The sequence below is a fragment of the Ranitomeya imitator genome, chromosome 9, assembly GCF_032444005.1.
Source record: "Ranitomeya imitator isolate aRanImi1 chromosome 9, aRanImi1.pri, whole genome shotgun sequence".
Classification (NCBI taxonomy): domain Eukaryota; kingdom Metazoa; phylum Chordata; class Amphibia; order Anura; family Dendrobatidae; genus Ranitomeya; species Ranitomeya imitator.
Genome location: NC_091290.1, coordinates 11,760,624 through 11,781,745, shown reverse-complemented (window position 1 = coordinate 11,781,745; position 21,122 = coordinate 11,760,624). Strand labels below are relative to the sequence as shown.

The window sequence follows — 21,122 nt, the reverse complement described above, 5'->3', positions numbered from 1 at the left end:
CTCTGCGGTGCTGTATTACCGGCAACAGAATGAGGTCACTGGAGATCTGTCAGCGAGCTCATCCTGATGGGAGAGTTTAGAACTTTTCTTCCTCCTCTTCATGAAATCCAATTTCAAAATTAAGCATCAGCCAAAAAAAAAAAAAAACAATCACACAAAAATGACATTTTCTCTGTGTCCCTTTGCGGGAACGGGCAAACAGTAGTAATGAGGGAACGTGCTCAGGTAAGGTGTTATCTGGGCATGCTTGGGTGCCAACCGAGTGCCTTCGGCGTGGTCAAGAAATACGTTCGAGAGCGGCTGCACAACTCACGGCTGTTCGACAGCTGCAACACATGCAGCAATTTCCTGTTAGACAATCCCTGCATGTGTTGCATCTGTCTAACAGCCGAGAGACATACAGCCGCAGGGACTCGGACATATTTTTCGAGCACGCCGAAGACACTCGGTCAGCACCAGAGCATGATAACAGCTTATCTGAGCACGTTTGCTCATCATTAGTGTACATCTGTAAAGTCTGGTACCCCCCAAAAAAAGGAGGACAGACAATGGCCGCTATACAACATCCTTATCAGTGGAAATATCAGGACTTTATATACTGCCACCATTAGCCGGGAAACATCTAGAAAAACCATCCGAACTGGGAAAATGGATATGTTAGTTCTCTCGTTAGAATTTTTTCATTCTTTTCAGGCCGCAGATTTTTCCGTGTTTTGCTCACGTTGCAGCTGTTTGTCTACTACCTTCAGCTTCTGTGCATCATGCGGGACACAGACACGGTCCCCGGTCACATACGATGCGCTCAGGGACATAAAACCACAAAAACAAATACGAAAAGCTGCAATAATACGGAACCTTTCTGGGACTCGTGCTTCTCCGTCTTGCCTTGATACTCGTACCCCACAGCGCTCTTGTCTACGTTGTCCTTATCGACACCATATTTACCGCCAAAACCTTTAGAATAATCTGCAAAGAGAAAACACATCAGAGGAGATTTACGGAGAGCAAAAAGTGCCAGAAATCAGCCTCCGACGGGGCCACAACTGTCGTACGTGGCGCGTTCATTATGACATCCAGGGAGGATGGCGGAAAGGTCACTGCAAAATGGTGGTTTCAAATAAACCAAAAGGTGACTTAAGGAGGAAAGAAACGTCCAACCACACCACAAGGTGCACCACACGTATCAGAGTACCGCTACAGACTAGTCTTCTAAGTGGCCTTTCAACCTGTGATTTATTAAAAAATAAAATAAAATGAATTAGACACAGCCACTCCTTTTCTTATGCTGCAAAATCCCCTACTTTGTATCACTTTTAGTGGGACCACTGCAGCCAGTCACCATTTACAACGATTGGTTGCAGTGGTTGTGCAGCAAAAGAGGAAACAAGGAGATTGGTAAGAGAACCGGGCAGCGGACGCCTCTAATTTTTTTTTCTTTAATGATGTATGTATATGTCATTGGTGCAAAGCCTTTTGAAGACTTAGGCTATGTGCACACGTATTCTGGTCCACTGCGGATTTGATAAATCCGCAGTGCAAAACCGCTGTGGATTTATTGCGGTTTTTCTGCGGATTTCACTGCGGTTTTACAACTGCGATTTTCTATAGGAGCAGCTGTAACACTGCTGCGGAATCCACGCGTTTTTTTTCCGCAGCATGTATACAGCATTTTTTGCTTCCCATAGGTTTACATTGTAATGTAAACTCATGGGAAACTGTTGCGGATCCGCAGCGTTTTCCGCATCGTGTGCACAGAGCCTTAAACCGAACGTCTGTGTTGCATGGACATCAAAGAAAAGCATTTGAGTGAAAGTATACATACGCTGCGCATCCTTGTGCTTCTGTGCTTGGGACATTACCGATACTGTGTGGATGTACGTTCTGCATTACAAACCTTTCTGGGATTCGTGCTTCTCAGTCTTTCCTTGGTAATCGAATCCTACGGCGCTCTTATCCACACGATCGGCCTGGACGCCGAATTTACCACCAAAACCAGTGGAATAATCTACCAAAAGACAAAAAAAAAAAAAAAAAGGACATATCAAAACAAAACTATTTTTATTTTTTAAGGTCTTTATATTTCCTCTTTTTTATATATGGGCAGCACAGTGGCTCAGTGGTTAGCACTACAGCCTTGCAGCGCTGGGGTCCTGGGTTCTAATCCCACCCAGGACAACATCTGCAAAGAGTTTGTATGTTCTCTCCGTGTTTGCGTGGGTTTCCTCCGGGTTCTCCGGTTTCCTCCCACATTCCAAAGACCTACTGATAGGGAATTTAGATTGTGAGCCCAATCGGGGACAGTGATGATAATGTATGCAAACTGTAAAGCGCTGCGGAATATGTTAGCGCTATATAAAAATAAAGATTATTAAAAATTATTATATATGGGCTAAAACCAAGTACTGAAGGATAAAAAACAAAAACAGGTGCAAGTACAAGACTGATAAGGTGAGAGTATATAGTACATATCCGGTCACAGACGAGTTCTGGTGTCGCTGCTCTTCAGCACCACATGATGCAGGGATGTCCGAAAGAGAAATGATACGAGGAATTTCTATATTCAAACTGTATAAACACATTTCTACCCAAAAAGGGGGACTTCGCCAGCACCAGAGTTAAAAAGCTAAAACTCGTCACATCAATTATAGTTTAGACATCGTGCACCATTTCGTTGGGTGGATCTCTGCATTTATTTGTAATAAAGCTCTGAAAATTGCATATCCGCTATGCCATGAACGTCACAGATTAACAACAAAAAAAATCACTTCTGGTGCAAAAAAAAAAAATGGAGAAACATCTTTAATAAATTTGTCTCTAGCGTCTCTCTACGTCTGTCTCTGTTACATTATTACTGATTGGACATTTCCTCAAAGTGGATAAACCCAAAAGTTAATAGAATTTCGATTCCCTTCATGTTACAAGGTCCTCGAAAACTGATTAAAAAAAACAAACATTTTTTTGCACTTCTTTTCAGGGTTTGGTGTTAAAATTAATAAAGACGACTATTGTATAGGTCAGATAAGCGTTGTGATCTATAACAAGCACATGTTCTGCGACTGATTACCGTATATACTCAAGTATAAGCCGACCCCCCTAATTTTGCCACAAAAAACTGGGAAAACTTATTGACTCGAGTATAAGCCTAGGGTGGAATATGCAGCAGCAGCTACCGGTGAATTTCAAAAATAAAAATAGCATTCCATTCATTATTGCCCCATAGCTGTGCCATATAGTGCTCTGCACCGTTCATTATTGCCCCATAGCTGTGCCATATAGTGCTCTGCACCGTTCATTATTGCCCCATAGCTGTGCCATATAGTGCTCTGCGCCGTTCATTATTGCCCCATAGCTGCCATATAGTGCTCTGCGCCGTTCATTATTGCCCCATAGCTGCCATATAGTGCTCTGCACCGTTCATTATTGCCCCATAGCTGTGCCATATAGTGCTCTGCGCCATTCATTATTGCCCCATAGCTGTGCCATATAGTGCTCTGCGCCGTTCATTATTGCCCCATAGCTGCCATATAGTGCTCTGCGCCGTTCATTATTGCCCCATAGCTGCCATATAGTGCTCTGCGCCGTTCATTATTGCCCCATAGCTGCCATATAGTGCTCTGCACCGTTCATTATTGCCCCATAGCTGTGCCATATAGTGCTCTGCGCCGTTCATTATTGCCCCATAGCTGTGCCATATAGTGCTCTGCGCCGTTCATTATTGCCCCATTGCTGCCATATAGTGCTCTGCACTGTTCATTATTGCCCCATAGCTGTGCCATAGAAAGCTGTGCCATTGCTGCTGCAATAAAAAAAAAAAAATGCCATACTCCCCTCGCTGCTTGCAGCTCCCAGCGTCCGGTCCCGGCGTCTCTCCGCACTGACTGATCAGGCAGAGGGCGGCGCGCACACTATATGCGTCATCGCGCCCTCTGACCTGAACAGTCAGTGCAAGAGCACGCGAAGACAGAGCGGCGGCTGGAACGGGGACAGGTAAATATGACATACTTACCTGCTCCCGGCGTCCCGCTCCCTCTGCCTGTCACACGGTCTTCGGTGCCGCAGCCTCTTCCTCTATCAGCGGTCACCGGCACCGCTGATTAGAGAAATGAATATGCGGCTCCACCCCTATGGGAGGTGGAGCCGCATATTCAATTTTCTAATCAGCGGTCCCACGTGACCGCTGAACAGGGGAAGAGCTGCAGCACCGAAGACCGTGTGACAGGCAGGGGGAGCGTCAGGACCGCCGGGACTAGGTAAGTATGCCTCAGCGCCCTCTCCCCATCACCCGCCGCCCACCGTGACTCGAGTATAAGCCGAGAGGGGCACTTTCAGCCCAAAATTTTGGGCTGAAAATCTCAGCTTATACTCGAGTATATACGGTATATGCAATAGATGTATTGAAAAATGATGCATTTTTAATATTTTAAATTTTTGTGTGATTTTTTTTTTTACTATATATTTTGAGTTTCAGCGATGTTTCCGCTACTTATCAGTCACATTCTTCACAAACCTTTCTGGGATTCGTGTTTCTCCGTTTTGCCCTTGTAGTCGAAGCCGACGGCGCTCTTGTCCACGCGATCAGCCTGAACTCCGTATTTGCCCCCGAAGCCACTGGTGTAATCTGGAAAGAGATCACACAGGAGACATCACAGCTCTGCAAGAAAGGCCCGGGGGCATCAGCACAGCGTCGTGGTGGGGTTTTTTTCTGGCACTTTACCCATGTGACCAAAAAGTTTTTTTTCTTCAGTTGTCTTAGTGGAACATCAGATACATCAAACAGTGGATATAAGGAAATTAGGGGGCAGGTGTGAATGGGATGACACATGTACACAGTGACTGCACCAGCAGAATAGTGAGTGCAGCACTGGAGTATAATAAAAGACGTAACTCAGGACCAGTAATGTAATGTATGTACACAGTGACTGCACCAGCAGAATAGTGAGTGCAGCTCTGGAGTATAATACAGGATGTAACTCAGGATCAGTAATGTAATGTATGTACACAGTGACTGCACCAGCAGAATAGAGAGTGCAGCACTGGAGTATAATAAAAGACGTAACTCAGGACCAGTAATGTAATGTATGTACACAGTGACTGCACCAGCAGAATAGTGAGTGCAGCTCTGGAGTATAATACAGGATGTAACTCAGGATCAGTAATGTAATGTATGTACACAGTGACTGCACCAGCAGAATAGTGAGTGCAGCACTGGAGTATAATAAAAGACGTAACTCAGGATCAGTAATGTAATGTATGTACACAGTGACTGCACCAGCAGAATAGTGAGTGCAGCTCTGGAGTATAATACAGGATGTAACTCAGGATCAGTAATGTAATGTATGTACACAGTGACTGCACCAGCAGAATAGAGAGTGCAGCTCTGGGGTATAATACAGGATGTAACTCAGGATCAGTAATGTAATGTATGTGCACAGTGACTGCACCAGCAGAATAGAGAGTGCAGCTCTGGAGAATAATACAGGATGTAACTCAGGATCAGTAATGTAATGTATGTACACAGTGACTGCACCAGCAGAATAGTGAGTGCAGCTCTGGAGTATAATACAGGATGTAACCCAGGATCAGTAATGTAATGTATGTACAGTGACTGCACCAGCAGAATAGTGAGTGCAGCTCTGGGGTATAATACAGGATGTAACTCAGGATCAGTAATGTATGTATGTACACAGTGACTGCACCAGCAGAATAGTGAGTGCAGCTCTGGGGTATAATACAGGATGTAACTCAGGATCAGTAATATATGTACACAGTGACTGCACCAGCAGAATAGTGAGTGCAGCTCTGGGGTATAATACAGGAGGTAACTCAGGATCAGTAATGTAATGTATGTACACAGTGACTGCACCAGCAGAATAGTGAGTGCAGCTCTGGGGTATAATACAGGAGGTAACTCAGGATCAGTAATGTAATGTATGTACACAGTGACTGCACCAGCAGAATAGTGAGTGCAGCTCTGGGGTATAATACAGGAGGTAACTCAGGATCAGTAATGTATGTACACAGTGACTGCACCAGCAGAATAGTGAGTGCAGCTCTGGAGTATAATACAGGATGTTACTCAGGATCAGTAATGTATGTACACAGTGACTGCACCAGCAGAATAGTGAGTGCAGCTCTGGGGTATAATACAGGATGTAACTCAGGATCAGTAATGTAATGTATGTACACAGTGACTGCACTGGCAGAATAGTGAGTGCAGCTATGGGGTATAATACAGGAGGTAACTCAGGATCAGTAATGTAATGTATGTACACAGTGACTGCACCAGCAGAATAGTGAGTGCAGCTCCGGAGTATAATACAGGATGTAACTCAGGATCAGTAATGTAATGTATGTACACAGTGACTGCACCAGCAGAATAGTGAGTGCAGCTCTGGGGTATAATACAGGATGTAACTCAGGATCAGTAATGTAATGTATGTACACAGTGACTGCACCAGCAGAATAGTGAGTGCAGCTCTGGGGTATAATATAGGAGGTAACTCAGGATCAGTAATGTAATGTATGTACACAGTGACTGCACCAGCAGAATAGGGAGTGCAGCTCTGGAGTATAATACAGGAGGTAACTCAGGATCAGTAATGTAATGTATGTACACAGTGACTGCACCAGCAGAATAGTGAGTGCAGCTCTGGCGTATAATACAGGATGTAACTCCAGATCAGAAGTAAAATCTGTACTACAATATACATTATGTGCAAAACATTAAATCACAACACAAACAACGTATCCACTAAAGATCTACATGGATCTTCTCACCTTTCTGGGATGCATGCTTCTCAGTCTTTCCTTGATATTCAAAGCTCATAGCCGACTGTAGAAGATAATCAGAATTATAGATCACGAATCACAACAACATTTGCAGATGAAACTATGTAAGTAATTATGATATTCCATAAGGAATCAACACTAAATGCCAAGTCTGAAAGGCTCCTCCGGCTATGGAGAACTTCATGGCACGAGATCCTTGGTGGGGTTCCTGTACTGTAGCCATTGCCCCCACTGATAGCCAAGTTGAGTGGGTGCATAGCACCCTGTCCTTCCATCAGTCATAACGATCTATTGTCTGCTGTCACCTCTCCCATAGAAAGCAATGAAAATCCCAGAGGGTCAGGGACCCTTTCAGGAGTTTTAGAACTCTGGCATCGGTGCAATTCCGAAGCACTTGTATGGGCTCTGTTCACCTTTCTGGAGCGGGTCTATGGAGCCTGAAGGCTTCTGCCATGCACCAGGAGTGAGAGGTGAGCAGAGGCTAAGTCCATGTTCACACATTAGCTTAAAACCGGACGCGCATTTCTGCAGCAGCAATTCCAGGCGGACCCTCAGATGCGTGGGTGTGATGTAGGGTCTAGCACTTCTAAGGAGCGCGCCGCTCGGTTCCATGATGGATTTCATTTTTGGAGAGCAGTAGTTTTCTGCTGCATGTGAACGGGTCGCAGAATCCCCATTTCCGTGCATGGTATGGGGGCTGTTGTGGGGAGCGCGCCCCCGTCACAGACATCTGCACATTATAGGCTTATACAGTCCTTGATAATTCAGCAGATTTTCCTGTTCTATAAAATGAAATCTGAACAGAACCTAATAGAACATGAATACGACGATAGATAAAGCGAGAAGGAAACCTCACCTGATCCACCCGATCTGTCTGAACGCCAAACTTCCCTCCGAAGCCCTTCGCCGAGTCCGACTGGGAGCAATGCTTGGCCAACTTTGCCTGGTATTCGTGCCCCACCGCCGACTAGGACGAGAGGAAAACCTGTAATCAATACTCGGTGCATTGTCGTACCAGTATAACTACTGGTTTCCAGTGACGTGACTGGACTGGCATAAAGAGCAGGAAAGGGTCCATTCCGCTTGCCAAATCCCTGTGCTGTAGATTATTCCACCCACCACAGGAGTCATCAGCGATGAAGCGGCTCGGCGGGAGGCTTCTGTATCAGATGGCAGCCGCATCAATAGCTCCACTAATACCAGTCATCTCATTTACAGGCGGCTTCCTGACAAACATCAGCTCTGCGCGCCGGCCTGTGCACCGTCAGTCACACCACCGCCGATACAATGAGCGCTGCACTGGAGGCCTGAATGCAGCAAACACTAAAGGGTAGAGCTGTCACGTGCAAATTACCAGGTTTACCCTTCACTCACTGCAAACTAGAAAAACAAAAAAATACACTTTTTTTACGGTAACTTTTAACCTCTCACTTTCCGGGCCCATTTTACCCATTTTCCCTCTCTGCATTTCAGTAGTCAGAACATGAGCTCCTGATAATGGGGAAATCCTATCAGATCGGAGTAGTCACTCTGACTGACGAGGTCAAGAGAGTTAAAAAGGATTTTCTGGTTTCAGGGGAAAAAAACAACAACTGTTCCTTACTCACCCTCCCCGGGTCCAGCGCCGAGTCTCCACCACTATTCCCAGTACCTGTTCTTGTCTGCAGCATTGACATCATGATGACGGTGCTGCAGCCCATCAGCGAGTTCAGTGGCTCCAATCGGGTTGTGCCATCAACTCAGAGCCGCTGAGCTCAGTGATTGGCTGCAGCTACGTCACCACAACATCAGCGCTGCAGACAAACACGAGGAGCAGTGGGGGGGGAAGACTCAGTGCTGGACCTGGGGCAGAGGGGAGTTAAGCAGAATATAAAAAAATTAAAACTACAGCCAAGGAACCTATCCCATTAAAGGGATCATCTCATGGAAGACTTTTGGCATATCCACAGTATCTGCCGTAAGTGTCTGATAGATGCCGGTCCCCCTCTGTCCCCATCTCCAGAACAGGAGCCCCCCAAATACACCAGAGAGCAGAAAAGTGACGGCACGTGGTGAAAGGGTTAAATAACTTGCTTTCGCTCTGCAAACTTTCCTTGCCAAGCCATTGATGACTATGCCCCGCGGCGTCCTCCACATCTCACCTTGTCCATGCGGTCCTGCTCCACACCAAACCTTCCTCCATATCCGTGAGAGGCTTTGGGTCCTTCATCCAGCTCCTGCTTCTTCAGGGACTGGTGCTCCTGCGAGACATTTTCCCTCAATGTATGAATGCTAAGGGAAAGGGACAAAAAGGAAGAATACGATCTATATTATCGCTGCAGTCAAAAATCCAATACCGCTATTGCTGCAGGACCCCCCGCCATGTGGTGACAAGTCCATCACTTCTTGTATTCCCTTTATTAATAAAAGGACAAGACCGTAACGGGCGGGTGCCCCTTATATCCCATGCGGGGGACGTGTGGCATTACATGGCGACTAGTCACATAGCCAGTAATGTAATAGATGGCTACCGCTATGTCCGAATGGAGGATACAGATAGTGTCCGTCCCCAGATGATCACAGATCAGCGATTATAGAGGGGTAAAGCAGCGGACAGGTTCCTACATGGCACCCGCTGACAGTGACGGGCTCCCTGGCATATCCTGAGCAGTCTAGCCGGACCACAATGGTAGGAAGTCATGAATGGTGGACCATTACTTACTTAATGTGCTCCTGGTGCCCAGATCCTTCCACGGTTTTTGCCCCCCATCTCTGCTCTTTCTCACTGAGGTCATTCTGTAAATGATAAAATGAAATGATATATTAGTTTGGCTTTTTCAGTCTGAAATCTGAATGCAGCTTTGGATGTGACTGGAGCATAAAACCGACAGATAATGATCACACGTGCCAACTACCGCTCCACTGACATCGAACTGAATGTCAAGCCCTCTCTGGATCGGTGGGGGTGCCCATATTGAACCCCAGCAATGATACGTTCATCGTCTATCCTGTGGCCAGATGACGCGTTACTTGTGGGATAACCCCTTTAAAGAGGTTGTCTAAGACTTTAACATCGATGGTGTAACCTTAGGATAGGTCATCAATGTCTGATCGGTGGGGGTCCGACACTCAGCACCATTTCCCAGCAAGAGAAGGACTAGATATGTACAGATTCACCGTGCCGGAATGAAAACGAGTTCCTATTCACTGACAGCAAACCATTGTCTTGAAAAATGTAAGGAAATTGAAACACAAGGTAAATTAGAAAGTTGCTGGAGTTTATTTGTTCGTTGATTAAGTTTTATGAAACTAAAAACTGATAATCAAAAAAAAAAAAGCATCTGCAGAATAAGAAATGAATAGAATCAATCGGGCCGAAGCTACATGAAGCTTTCAATGGATTTTATCAGCTCACCACAAAGTCAGGATCTGTCTCCCAGTCGTCTCCGTCATCCGCAGAAATGGAAAGAGAATGTCCTGCTGCAGATTTCCACATCTGGAAGATAAAAGCCGGCCATTATTATACTCAGTCAGGATGTTATTACGCATCACAAAGAAGCCGAGATGTGAGAAGGTTATAATCTGCTTAAAGGCACAGCGCACAGAAAATGGAAACTAAACAAACAAAACTCCTGAATGGAGGCCGTGGACATAATATACTGTAAAGAAGGTTCATCACTAACCGCCATTCAATGTTCGGAAGGAAAGGAACAATGGTCTTCAACTGTTTGAAAACTACAACTCCCAGCATGCCCTGTTCCTGACTATAGAATGCAATATTCATTACTTGTAACCGCTACATTGTATCAGCCTGGAATCAGGAAGGATTGTCTTATATGGACGGAGAGAACTGTAAATCTCCATAGCCTCTGGATGTAAACTGACAGCAAGAAGAGTGGGTTGTCCCCTATATCTAAATATTTTTTATAATAACAAAATGAGTCAATGAAGCTATTAAAAAAAAAAAAAAAAAAATTAAAAAAGATCATATTCTCACCTACTGACCCCTCCACACGATGTCCCCCATAGTCTCCTGGCCTCTTCTTCCAATGAGGGATGACACATTATTGCTGCAGAGAATCAGGGGCCACTGATCAGCTGCAGCCTTCACATCCTGCCCTGTCTCTTCCACTTTGGATGGAATGGGAAAGCTGCAGCCAATCAATGGCTCCTGATTGGCTGCCACAGTCATGTGATGTCCCCCCCCCCCCCCCCCAGAATGAAATCAGGAGAATGTTGGACACAGGCAGCAGTATGGAGGGGAGTCCGGTGTGTATATGTGTAATTAAAAAAAAAAATTTTATATATGTTTTATATTTATGTTTTAAATTTATTTTTTTGCTATTTTTTTTATTTTTCTGCCTTTCATTCCCCCATTTGCTCGTTTTAACATTGCGATGTGGCGGACGACCCCTTTAAAAATCGGCGAGGACTTGAATCACATAGCATATAAGGAATCTCCATGATATCCAAGTTTTAATACAGTATATTTATAAAGATGGCAAAAAAACAAGGCTTCTAAAAGGTGGTATATGACAACAGCGCCACCATTGACCATAGGCTGTGTTTAGTATTGCAACCAAGCTCCCATTGACTTGAGTGAGACTGAGCTGCAATTAATGGCAAAGGCCAATTTCACAAGTCATTAGGTGAAATGATGGTTTAAACCACAGAGGAGAATATCTGACACCGCAGCAGCTCTGCTGTATACGGGGAGAACTGGGTCATCCGGTATTTGATGGGGTTAATGCTCCAACAGCTGCGGGTAACGCACGGAAAGACTGTGAATTATGGAATCAAAGATCAATGTGAAACTAGCAACGTCGTAACATCGGCCGGATGCAAAGTTACCGTATATATTTTCAGGATCAAAGATTTTCAGAATGTTTTTCCTGATACAATCCTCCTTAGTGTCCTTTACTAATATATTTATTTTACTTGCTTATATAGTGTCATTAACTCCATAGACCTCATCAATGAAGGCTCACAATCTACATTCCCTGTCAGTCTATGAAGGGGGAAAGAAAACCAGAGAAACTATTAAAGAACCCACACAAACACGGGAAGAACATACAAAGTCCTGGTAGATGTCCTTGGTGCGAGGACTCCAGCACTGGAAAGCAGCAGTGCTAACCACTGAGCCACCAAGCCATGCTAACCACTGAGCCACCATGCAATGCTAACCACTGAGCCACCATGCAATGCTAACCACTGAGCCACCATGCAATGCTAACCACTGAGCCACCATGCAATGCTAACCACTGAGCCACCATGCAATGCTAACCACTGAGCCACCATGCAATGCTAACCACTGAGCCACCATGCAATGCTAACCACTGAGCCACCATGCAATGCTAACCACTGAGCCACCATGCAATGCTAACCACTGAGCCACCATGCAATGCTAACCACTGAGCCACCATGCAATGCTAACCACTGAGCCACCATGCAATGCTAACCACTGAGCCACCATGCAATGCTAACCACTGAGCCACCATGCAATGCTAACCACTGAGCCACCATGCAATGCTAACCACTGAGCCACCATACAATGCTAACCACTGAGCCACCCATATATCTACAGTATAGCTGATAACTCCTAGATCCTACGAGTGAATCCGCATGTGGCCACTGAACCGTGCAGATTCACCGCACCCAATACAGTCTATTGACAAAATGTATCTTGTGGAGACTAGTCGCAACAGTTATCATTGGCAATGACAATGGTTAACCCAGGCATTTAAGAGGCTGGAGACAGGGGAAGGCGTCCATTACCACCCCCATATTAACGCGATTATAGGGTGCGATGAAGGCCCCATGTCTTAAGTTTGTATACCTATAAAACCTGCAGATCGGCTTCAAAGAAGATCGGTAAGTGCATAATACTCAAATATTTAGACCGGACAGTCCTCCGTGGTTGATACCTTTCTCAACATTCTAAATTCTAAATATTTTTCTATCTATTGGCTAACACGATACCAAGATATATATCTTTCCTATATGCATAGAGACAGAATTACATTGTATTGTACAAGTGACCACATGTACACGTTCCCTACAGGGAATAATAGCAAAAAATAAAAATGTGCAGACCCTCATCCTCCACCATGACGGCTATCGCCGTGTTTGCAGCGATGACACAGACATGGGTGGACTCGTGCCGGGACCCACATGTCTCTCTCTAGAACAAAGTGGTAGATAAAGAAGAATCCGGACGCACTGACAGGCGAATGCTTAACCCCTTGCAGCCTGTATAGTTATTAATCTGCAGTAATTGCTTAAGGAGAACTCCAAGCAATCATGCCAAGAACGACACATTGGAGACCACCCCTTTAATAAATGAGCCGATCACCCTGGGTAACTCTTGCAGGAGCTCCAGCCTCCAGGACACGTCCGTTTTAGAAGCTGCATCAGGGCAGATCAGGTCTCGATGCCCAACGAGACCAATCAAAACTCAGCTTTCATTTTCTCAACTAGCTCTAGAATAATAAAAGCTGCGTTCTGATTGGTCGCTATAGACAAGGAGGCCCATTTTCCTGTTACACAGTCCTGAGAAATGAATCCTGAGGTGTGGGGACATTCACCAAAAGTGGAGAAAATCAAAAGAGAAGCAGTTGCCCATAGCAACCGATCAGATTTCTACTTTCGTTTCCAGGGGCTCTTTGGAACATTAAAGGGGCGGCTTAATTGGTTGATATGGGCAACTGCTCCGCGATCTCTCTGCACCAGCCCTGTGGTTTCTATTGAGTGACAGCATGAACGCGACATATATAATGTACAAGTATTGACCGCGCCGCGCTTCCTCACCACTGACAGGAAGCATATGGACATCATTGACGTTTAGATATATTTATTATGGGTTCAATACGAGCAGATGCAGTTAGATTAGAGCGGCCGCCATAATAAGTCCCCGGGCGCTCTTCAATAAAGCCATTTACTTACTGCATTGCTGATGTCCTCAGAGCGAGCGGAGGGGGACCCCGCATCACAAGACATCAGCACCACATGTAATGATGTACTCCACAGACCACCTTATAGTGAGCCGGTCACACCTGGGGAAGGGGGGGCACGGGACGGCCGCAGAGCCAGTCACACCTGGGGAAGGGGGGGCATGGGACGGCCGCAGAGCCAGTCACACCTGGGGAAGGGGGGGCACGGGACGGCCGCAGAGCCAGTCACACCTGGGGAAGGGGGGGCACGGGATGGCCGCAGAGCCAGTCACACCTGGGGAAGGAGGGGCACGGGACGGCCGCAGAGCCAGTCACACCTGGGGAAGGGGGGGCACGGGACTGCCGCGGAGCCAGTCACACCTTGGGAAGGGGGGGCACGGGACGGCCGCAGAGCCAGTCACACCTGGGGAAGGGGGGGGGCACGGGACGGCCACAGAGCCAGTCACACCTGGGGAAGGGGGGGCACGGGACGGCCACAGAGCCAGTCACACCTGGGGAAGGGGGGGGGGCACGGGATGGCCGCAGAGCCAGTCACACCTGGGGAAGGGGGGGGCACGGGACGGCCGCAGAGCCAGTCACACCTGTGGAAGATGGGGTACGGGACGGCCGCAGAGCCAGTCACACCCGGGAAGGGGGGGCACGGGACGGCCGCAGAGCCAGTCACACCTGGGGAAGGGGGGGGCACGGGACGGCCGCAGAGCCAGTCACGCCTGGGGAAGGGGGGGGGCACGGGACGGCCACAGAGCCAGTCACGCCTGGGGAAGGGGGGGCACGGGATGGCCGCAGAGCCAGTCACACCTGGGGAAGGGGGGGGCACGGGACGGCCGCAGAGCCAGTCACGCCTGGGGAAGGGGGGGGGCACGGGACGCCCGCAGAGTCAGTCACGCCTGGGGAAGGGGGGGGGCACGGGACGGCCGCAGAGCCAGTCACGCCTGGGGAAGGGGGGGCACGGGACGGCCGCAGAGCCAGTCACACCTGGGGAAGGGGGGGCACGGGATGGCGGCAGAGCCAGTCACACCTGGGAAAGGGGGGGGCACGGGACGACTGCAGAGCCAGTCACACCTGGGAAAGGGGGGGGCACGGGACGACTGCAGAGCCAGTCACACCTGGGGAAGGGGGGGCACGGGATGGCCGCAGAGCCAGTCACACCTGGGGAAGGGGGGGCACGGGACGACCGCAGAGCCAGTCTCACCCGGGAGGGCGGCAGGGGAGTGCTACGGAGCCAGTCTCACCTGGGAGGGCGGCAGGAGAGTGCTACGGAGCAAGTCTCACCTGGGAGGGCGGCAGGAGAGTGCTGCAGAGCCAGTCTCACCCGGGAGGGCGGCAGGGGACGGCTTCGGAGCCAGTCTCACCTGGGGGGGTGGGCGGCAAGGGAGTGCTGCGGAGCCAGTCTCACCCAGGCGAGTGGGCAGCAGGGGACGGCCGCGGTGCTGGATAACACGGGTTTTTGGAGGCATGGGATGGCTGCGGAGCCAGTCTCACCATGGGTGGGCGCATGGGACGGCCGTGGAGCCAGTCACACGTAGGGGGAGCACTGCATCTTTTATTGGGCACATAGTGACTGGCAGTAAGTGGGGGGGGATTGTGCCAAACACTGGGACACTGTGGCTCTCACCGAGTGGCACTGCTGTAAAGGACTGGGAACCTTTTAGGGGCACACTGCGTATTAGGAGCGGTGGGAGATGACTTTACTCCCGTCTCTGGCACTCCTGCCTTATACACATTATATTGGAGCTCAGAGATGAATATACTCTCTATTACAATGTTAATATTCCCCAGATTTATTACGTGCAGGATATAATCGGACTAATCACCCTATAAAATATAATAGTAGGAAATGAGAGGAGACGAGTCAGACGTGTTCCCTTGGTGAAATCTGTCCTACACGATGTCGCTAGCGCACACAGCCTTACACTGCCAAGCAATGCGAATGACTCAGGATCCTGCGCTGGCTCCAACTTTATAGGATCAGCACTTTCCCCCCCAACACACACAGCCACAGACCACCATATGCCATCTTAACCCTTCACATTCCAGGTGAGAGCGCACGTCTCAGAGTAATGCGGGCACAGGTCTGTACACGATGTGGAACGTGTAAAACCAGGAAATAGTGATCTGTCACACCCTGTGCGGGCGACACATTCCCTGACCTCCCGATTACAAATGTCCTCTTATCCTGCTTATAAGATCACGGCCTCATACACATCCCCTGTGGCCGAGTCACCCCGACCGCCTTATTAATACACACGGTCACTCCCAGGACCCTGCACAGAGCCGAGGACAGCAAGGACGGTGCCCGGGGTGAAATCAGGGTACACAGCAGAAGAACGGGAAGTGTCCGGACTCCTAATATCACAGGAGGCAGATTGCAACTTGGAGTAAAGCTGCAAAAAATTTTTGTAATTGTCCAGCAACAAAGATGTGCCCGTCTGGGACAAAAATGCCCAAAAGCCAATTGCTAAAAAATAAATAAATAAAATTATAAATAAAATATCTGCCCATTATGGATTTTTTTTTTTTGCAGTAATATAAAGTTCAATTGTGTTAAAACTTGATCTCTGCACAGCCTCAGGCCTGGAGGACATCAAATAGGGTCTAGGGACATCACAGGAGTCAGATAAAACAAAAAAAGATCCTAAAAAGGTTTCCACACATACATTTTTTGTAGTGGGTTTTGCTGAAAATCTGCAACAAAATATGAAAGTGTTGCAGAATGTTCATGGATTTTTCTGCAGATTTTCATTCTATACATTAGAAATAGTGAAATTTGTATTGAAAATCTGCAGCAATAGGCTCCCAAAAAAAGTGTAAATGCAGAGGATGCAAAGGCGCATGCACTGTGGAGTATACCAGCAACACGTCACCGGTGTGCCCCTCACCATTGCTGCTGCTGCTGCAGTCTCACAAGAAAAACTAGAGAGGTAGATTGGCGGAGGGCACGGCCAACAGGACCAGGGAGCAGCAGAGGGGATGGGGAGATCTGATATTTCATCATTTATATAGCACTTGGGCTATAAGTTAAAAAATTGGGGCCCGAGCCGGATGTCCCTCTGAGTAGTGAAAGGAGATGAAAACTGCACATATGACGGTAATCAAGCACTGTGACCCCTCTGCAACAAGCAATGAATGAAGATGTGAATGGAAACGCTCTTGTTTCCATCCAAAGGCCAAGATCCTGAGAAGACCAAGTTCCTCTCACAGCTGATGGTTTGTTACATTTACCTGCAATCCGCACAATTCATTTTTGGAGTTTAACAGCCTACACATTTTACCTTCACTGACTCATTGCAGCAAACTATCCCTATAGGAGAGAGGTCTGTGCTGCAGAGGAATGGTGGATAGAAAATACAATTGGAGCAAACGATCTAGAATATTTTGAGTTCACTGAAAGCAAACAGAGATATTACAACTGCGACATCGTTTAGAAAGTCACAATGGTCATGACTGCAGTATATTCACTGGTTACATGCATGTCTGTATCCACACGGCGGTGACCGGGGTCTGCACCACCTTTGGTCAAGGACAGGTATGGATAATAACCATTAACAGCCAGTTTAACCAGTCGACGAGCAAAGATCACAATGAGGACAATAAAAATCACCACAACCCAAAAAGCCATTTTCATAGTGTTCTAACCACTGGACTGCTGGTCATAATGGGAAATCTTGGATGCATCAGTCACAGATTTTTAGGAAAATCGACTTTTTATGTAAGTGAAAGGTTTTCACCCCCAATTCACATAACAAATTACTGCCTGATACTTGGGGGAAATAATAATAATAATATTATTATTACTACCTTCACATTGGGGGGAATTGGTGAATCGACAACGTTACTTCCTCCAAGTGCACATGACAATCTATACAAAGAAGCCAAATAATCGCCCCAATAAATGGCGACCGCTCATCCTCCTATAGATCAGTGACAGTAACTGAGAATCCGCCGCGGATTCGCACAAATCCTCATTACTGATCTCGTCCACTGCTGATGGGTCGGGGTCAATCAGGACAGAAGAGGGTAATAACGGGGCAATTACTGAAGAATGTCGGGAAATACCCAGGAAAGAACCTAAGACAGAGCGAGATGGGAGGAAGAGGAGTGCGGGGAGCGACAGACAGATGATGGGAAGCACAGCAGGGGTATACTGGGGAGCAGACAACAATGGGGAAGCGAACGGCGTACTGCAGATGACTGTACGATGGGGCGGCTGAAACACAGGGCGATACGTAGTGCTGGACAAGATGGCAGAACAAGGCGAACTCGAGAAGTGGGACACGGGGCGACAAGGGGGGGCAGCGGTGACAAGGGGGGGGCGGCGGAGGCAGCGGCAACAGGGGGGGCAGAGCCAACAGTGAAAATGGGGGGGCACGGAGGCAGCGGAGATAAGGTGGGGGGCACAGAGGCAACAGTAACAAAGTGGGGTGGCGGAGGCAGCGGCGACAAGGGGGGCTGCGGAGGCAACAGTGACAACAAGGGGGGCTGCGGAGGCAACAGTGACAACAAGGGGGGCACAGAGGCAACAGTGACAACAAGGGGGGCACAGAGGCAACAGTGACAACAAGGGGGGCACAGAGGCAGCGGCGACAAGGGGGGGCACAGAGGCAACAGTGACAACAAGGGGGGGGCACGGAGGCAGCAGTGACAACAAGGGGGGGCACAGAGGCAGCGGTGACAATGGGGGGGCACAGAGGCAGCAGTGACAACAAGGCGGGGGCACGGAGGCAGCAGTGACAAGGGGGGGCACAGAGGCAACAGTGACAACAAGGGGGGGCACAGAGGCAGGGGGGGCACAGAGGCAGCAGTGACAACAAGGGGGGGCACAGAGGCAGCAGTGACAACAAGGGGGGGCACAGAGGCAACAGTGACAACAAGGGGGGGCACAGAGGCAACAGTGACAACAAGGGGGGGCACAGAGGCAGCAGCGACAATGGGGGGCACAGAGGCAACAGTGACAACAAGGGGGGGCACAGAGGCAGGGGGGGCACAGAGGCAGCAGCGACAATGGGGGGGCACAGAGGCAGCAGTGACAACAAGGCGGGGGCACGGAGGCAGCAGTGACAACAAGGGGGGGGCACGGAGGCAGCGGCGACAACAAGGGGGGGCACAGAGGCAGCGGCGACAATGGGGGGGCACAGAGGCAGCAGTGACAACAAGGGGGGGGCACAGAGGCAGCAGTGACAACAAGGGGGGGGGCACGGAGGCAGCGGCGACAAGGGGGGGCACAGAGGCAGCGGCGACAAGGGGGGGGCACAGAGGCAGCGGCGACAAGAGGGGGGCACAGAGGCAGCAGTGACAACAAGGGGGGGGCACGGAGGCAGCGGCGACGAGGTAATGAGAAGGCAAGCTACAGAGAGAAGGGACGAGGCAATGAGAAGGGGGCGCGAGTTCCTTGAATGAAGAGGACTGCAGGACATTATACAGACTGTACTGGAGGCAGAGAGGAGCTCAGGACGCCACACACTGCAGCCCGCGGGCTCCTCACCCTGCTCCTGCTCCTCACCCTGCTCCTGCTCCTCACCCTGCTCCTGCTCCTCACCCTGCTCCTGCTCCTCACCCTGCTCCTGCTCCGGCCGCGGCTCCGCTCTGCTCTAGGGGAGGGGTCTGGGTGTCTCTGTATCCCACTTCCTGTCTCTCCCGAGCTGACGTCACTCGAATCACGTGATGATCCCGGTTCCTACTCCCTTCCTGGAGCGGAGCGATCACGTGACCCCTGGAATGTTCCACTGTAGGAGCGGCGCCTGTGTGCTCTGTGGAAGAGGCGCCCCCCACTCTGCCGAGTGTAATCATCTCATGTATGAAAGAAACCGTCCTGGTCATAAAGCAGAAGACAACAACGTGTATTATCCTCCAGAGCTGCACTCACTATTATTATTATTATTTATTTCTATAGCACCATTGATTCCATGGTGCTGTACATGAGAAGGGGTTACATACAAGTTACAGATATCACTTACAGTAAACTAATAATTACTGACTGATACAGAGGGGCAAGGACCCTGCCCTTGGGGGCCTATATTCTACAGGATTATGGGGAAGGAGACAGTAGGTTGAGGGTTGCAGGAGCTCCGGTGATGGTGAGGCGGCAGCTCCGGTGTCGGTGAGGCGGCAGCTCCGGTGTCGGTGAGGCGGCAGCTCCGGTGTCGGTGAGGCGGCAGCTCCGGTGTCGGTGAGGCGGCAGCTCCGGTGTCGGTGAGGCGGCAGCTCCGGTGTCGGTGAGGCGGCAGCTCCGGTGTCGGTGAGGCGGCAGCTCCGGTGATGGTGAGGCGGCAGCTCCGGTGTTGGTGAGGCGGCAGCTCCGGTGTTGGTGAGGCGGCAGCTCCGGTGATGGTGAGGCGGCAGCTCCGGTGATGGTGAGGCGGCAGCTCCGGTGTTGGTGAGGCGGCAGCTCCGGTGTTGGTGAGGCGGCAGCTCCGGTGATGGTGAGGCGGCAGCTCCGGTGATGGTGAGGCGGCAGCTCCGGTGTCGGTGAGGCGGCAGCTCCGGTGTCGGTGAGGCGGCAGCTCCGGTGTCGGTGAGGCGGCAGCTCCGGTGATGGTGAGGCGGCAGCTCCGGTGATGGTGAGGCGGCAGCTCCGGTGTCGGTGAGGCGGCAGCTCCGGTGATGGTGAGGCGGTAGCTCCGGTGATGGTGAGGCGGCAGCTCCGGTGATGGTGAGGCGGCAGCTCCGGTGTTGGTGAGGCGGCAGCTCCGGTGATGGTGAGGCGGCAGCTCCGGTGTTGGTGAGGCGGCAGCTCCGGTGTTGGTGAGGCGGCAGCTCCGGTGTCGGTGAGGCGGTAGCTCCGGTGTCGGTGAGGCGGTAGCTCCGGTGTCGGTGAGGCGGTAGCTCCGGTGTCGGTGATTTTAGTAGATTGACAGTTGAGGAAAGGACCGATTCTGGATATATTTTTGAGCTGGAGGCGACAGGAGGTGGAAAGAGCTTGGATGTGTGGTTTGAAGGACAGGGCAGAGTCGAAGGTTACTCAGAGGCAGCGGACTTCAGGTGCGGGAGAGAGTGTGATGTCGTTAATTGCGATAGATAGGTCAGGTAAGGAAGATCTATGGGATGGAGGAAAGATGATGAGTTCAGAATTGTCCACATTGAGTTGGAGGAAGCGAAAGGAGAAGAAGGAGGATATGGCTGATAGGCACTCTGGGATTCTGGACAGCAGAGCGGTGACGTCTGGGCCAGAGAGGTAGATCTGAGTGTCGTCAGCATAGAGGTGGTACTGGAATCCATGGGACTTTATGAGTTGTCCCAGGTCAAGTGTGTAGATTGAGAAGAGAAGGGGTCCTAGAACAGAGTCTTGGGGGACTCCAACAGAGAGAGGGTGGGATGAGGAGGTAGTATGGGAGTGGGAGACGCTGAATGTGCGGTTGGTGAGGTATGAGGAGATCCAGGATAGGGCGAGGTCTTTGATGCCAAATG

The 21,122-nt window shown here is 49.6% G+C and overlaps 1 protein-coding gene across 15 annotated transcripts in view; it reads right to left on the bottom strand.

Annotated features, from left to right (window-relative positions):
• CTTN (cortactin) overlaps window positions 1-19,514 on the bottom strand; it is a 32,664-nt gene extending 13,150 nt beyond the window's left edge. For 3 of the 15 annotated variants that reach the window (XM_069740486.1, XM_069740490.1, XM_069740492.1), the window contains exons 1-9: window positions 19,201-19,298; window positions 10,184-10,264; window positions 9,491-9,564; window positions 8,931-9,060; window positions 7,646-7,756; window positions 6,778-6,832; window positions 4,508-4,618; window positions 1,895-2,005; window positions 856-966 (exon numbers count right to left, since the gene is read on the bottom strand). In XM_069740486.1, the coding sequence (XP_069596587.1) occupies window positions 856-966; window positions 1,895-2,005; window positions 4,508-4,618; window positions 6,778-6,832; window positions 7,646-7,756; window positions 8,931-9,060; window positions 9,491-9,564; window positions 10,184-10,264 (784 nt within the window). In that variant the 5' untranslated portion in view covers window positions 19,201-19,298. Of the gene's footprint in view, window positions 1-855; window positions 967-1,894; window positions 2,006-4,507; window positions 4,619-6,777; window positions 6,833-7,645; window positions 7,757-8,930; window positions 9,061-9,490; window positions 9,565-10,183; window positions 10,265-19,200 lie in introns of all 15 variants that reach the window. The other 12 variants (XM_069740481.1, XM_069740493.1, XM_069740482.1 and 9 more) reach the window with 9 other exon arrangements.
• Window positions 19,515-21,122: the final 1,608 nt, after the last annotated feature.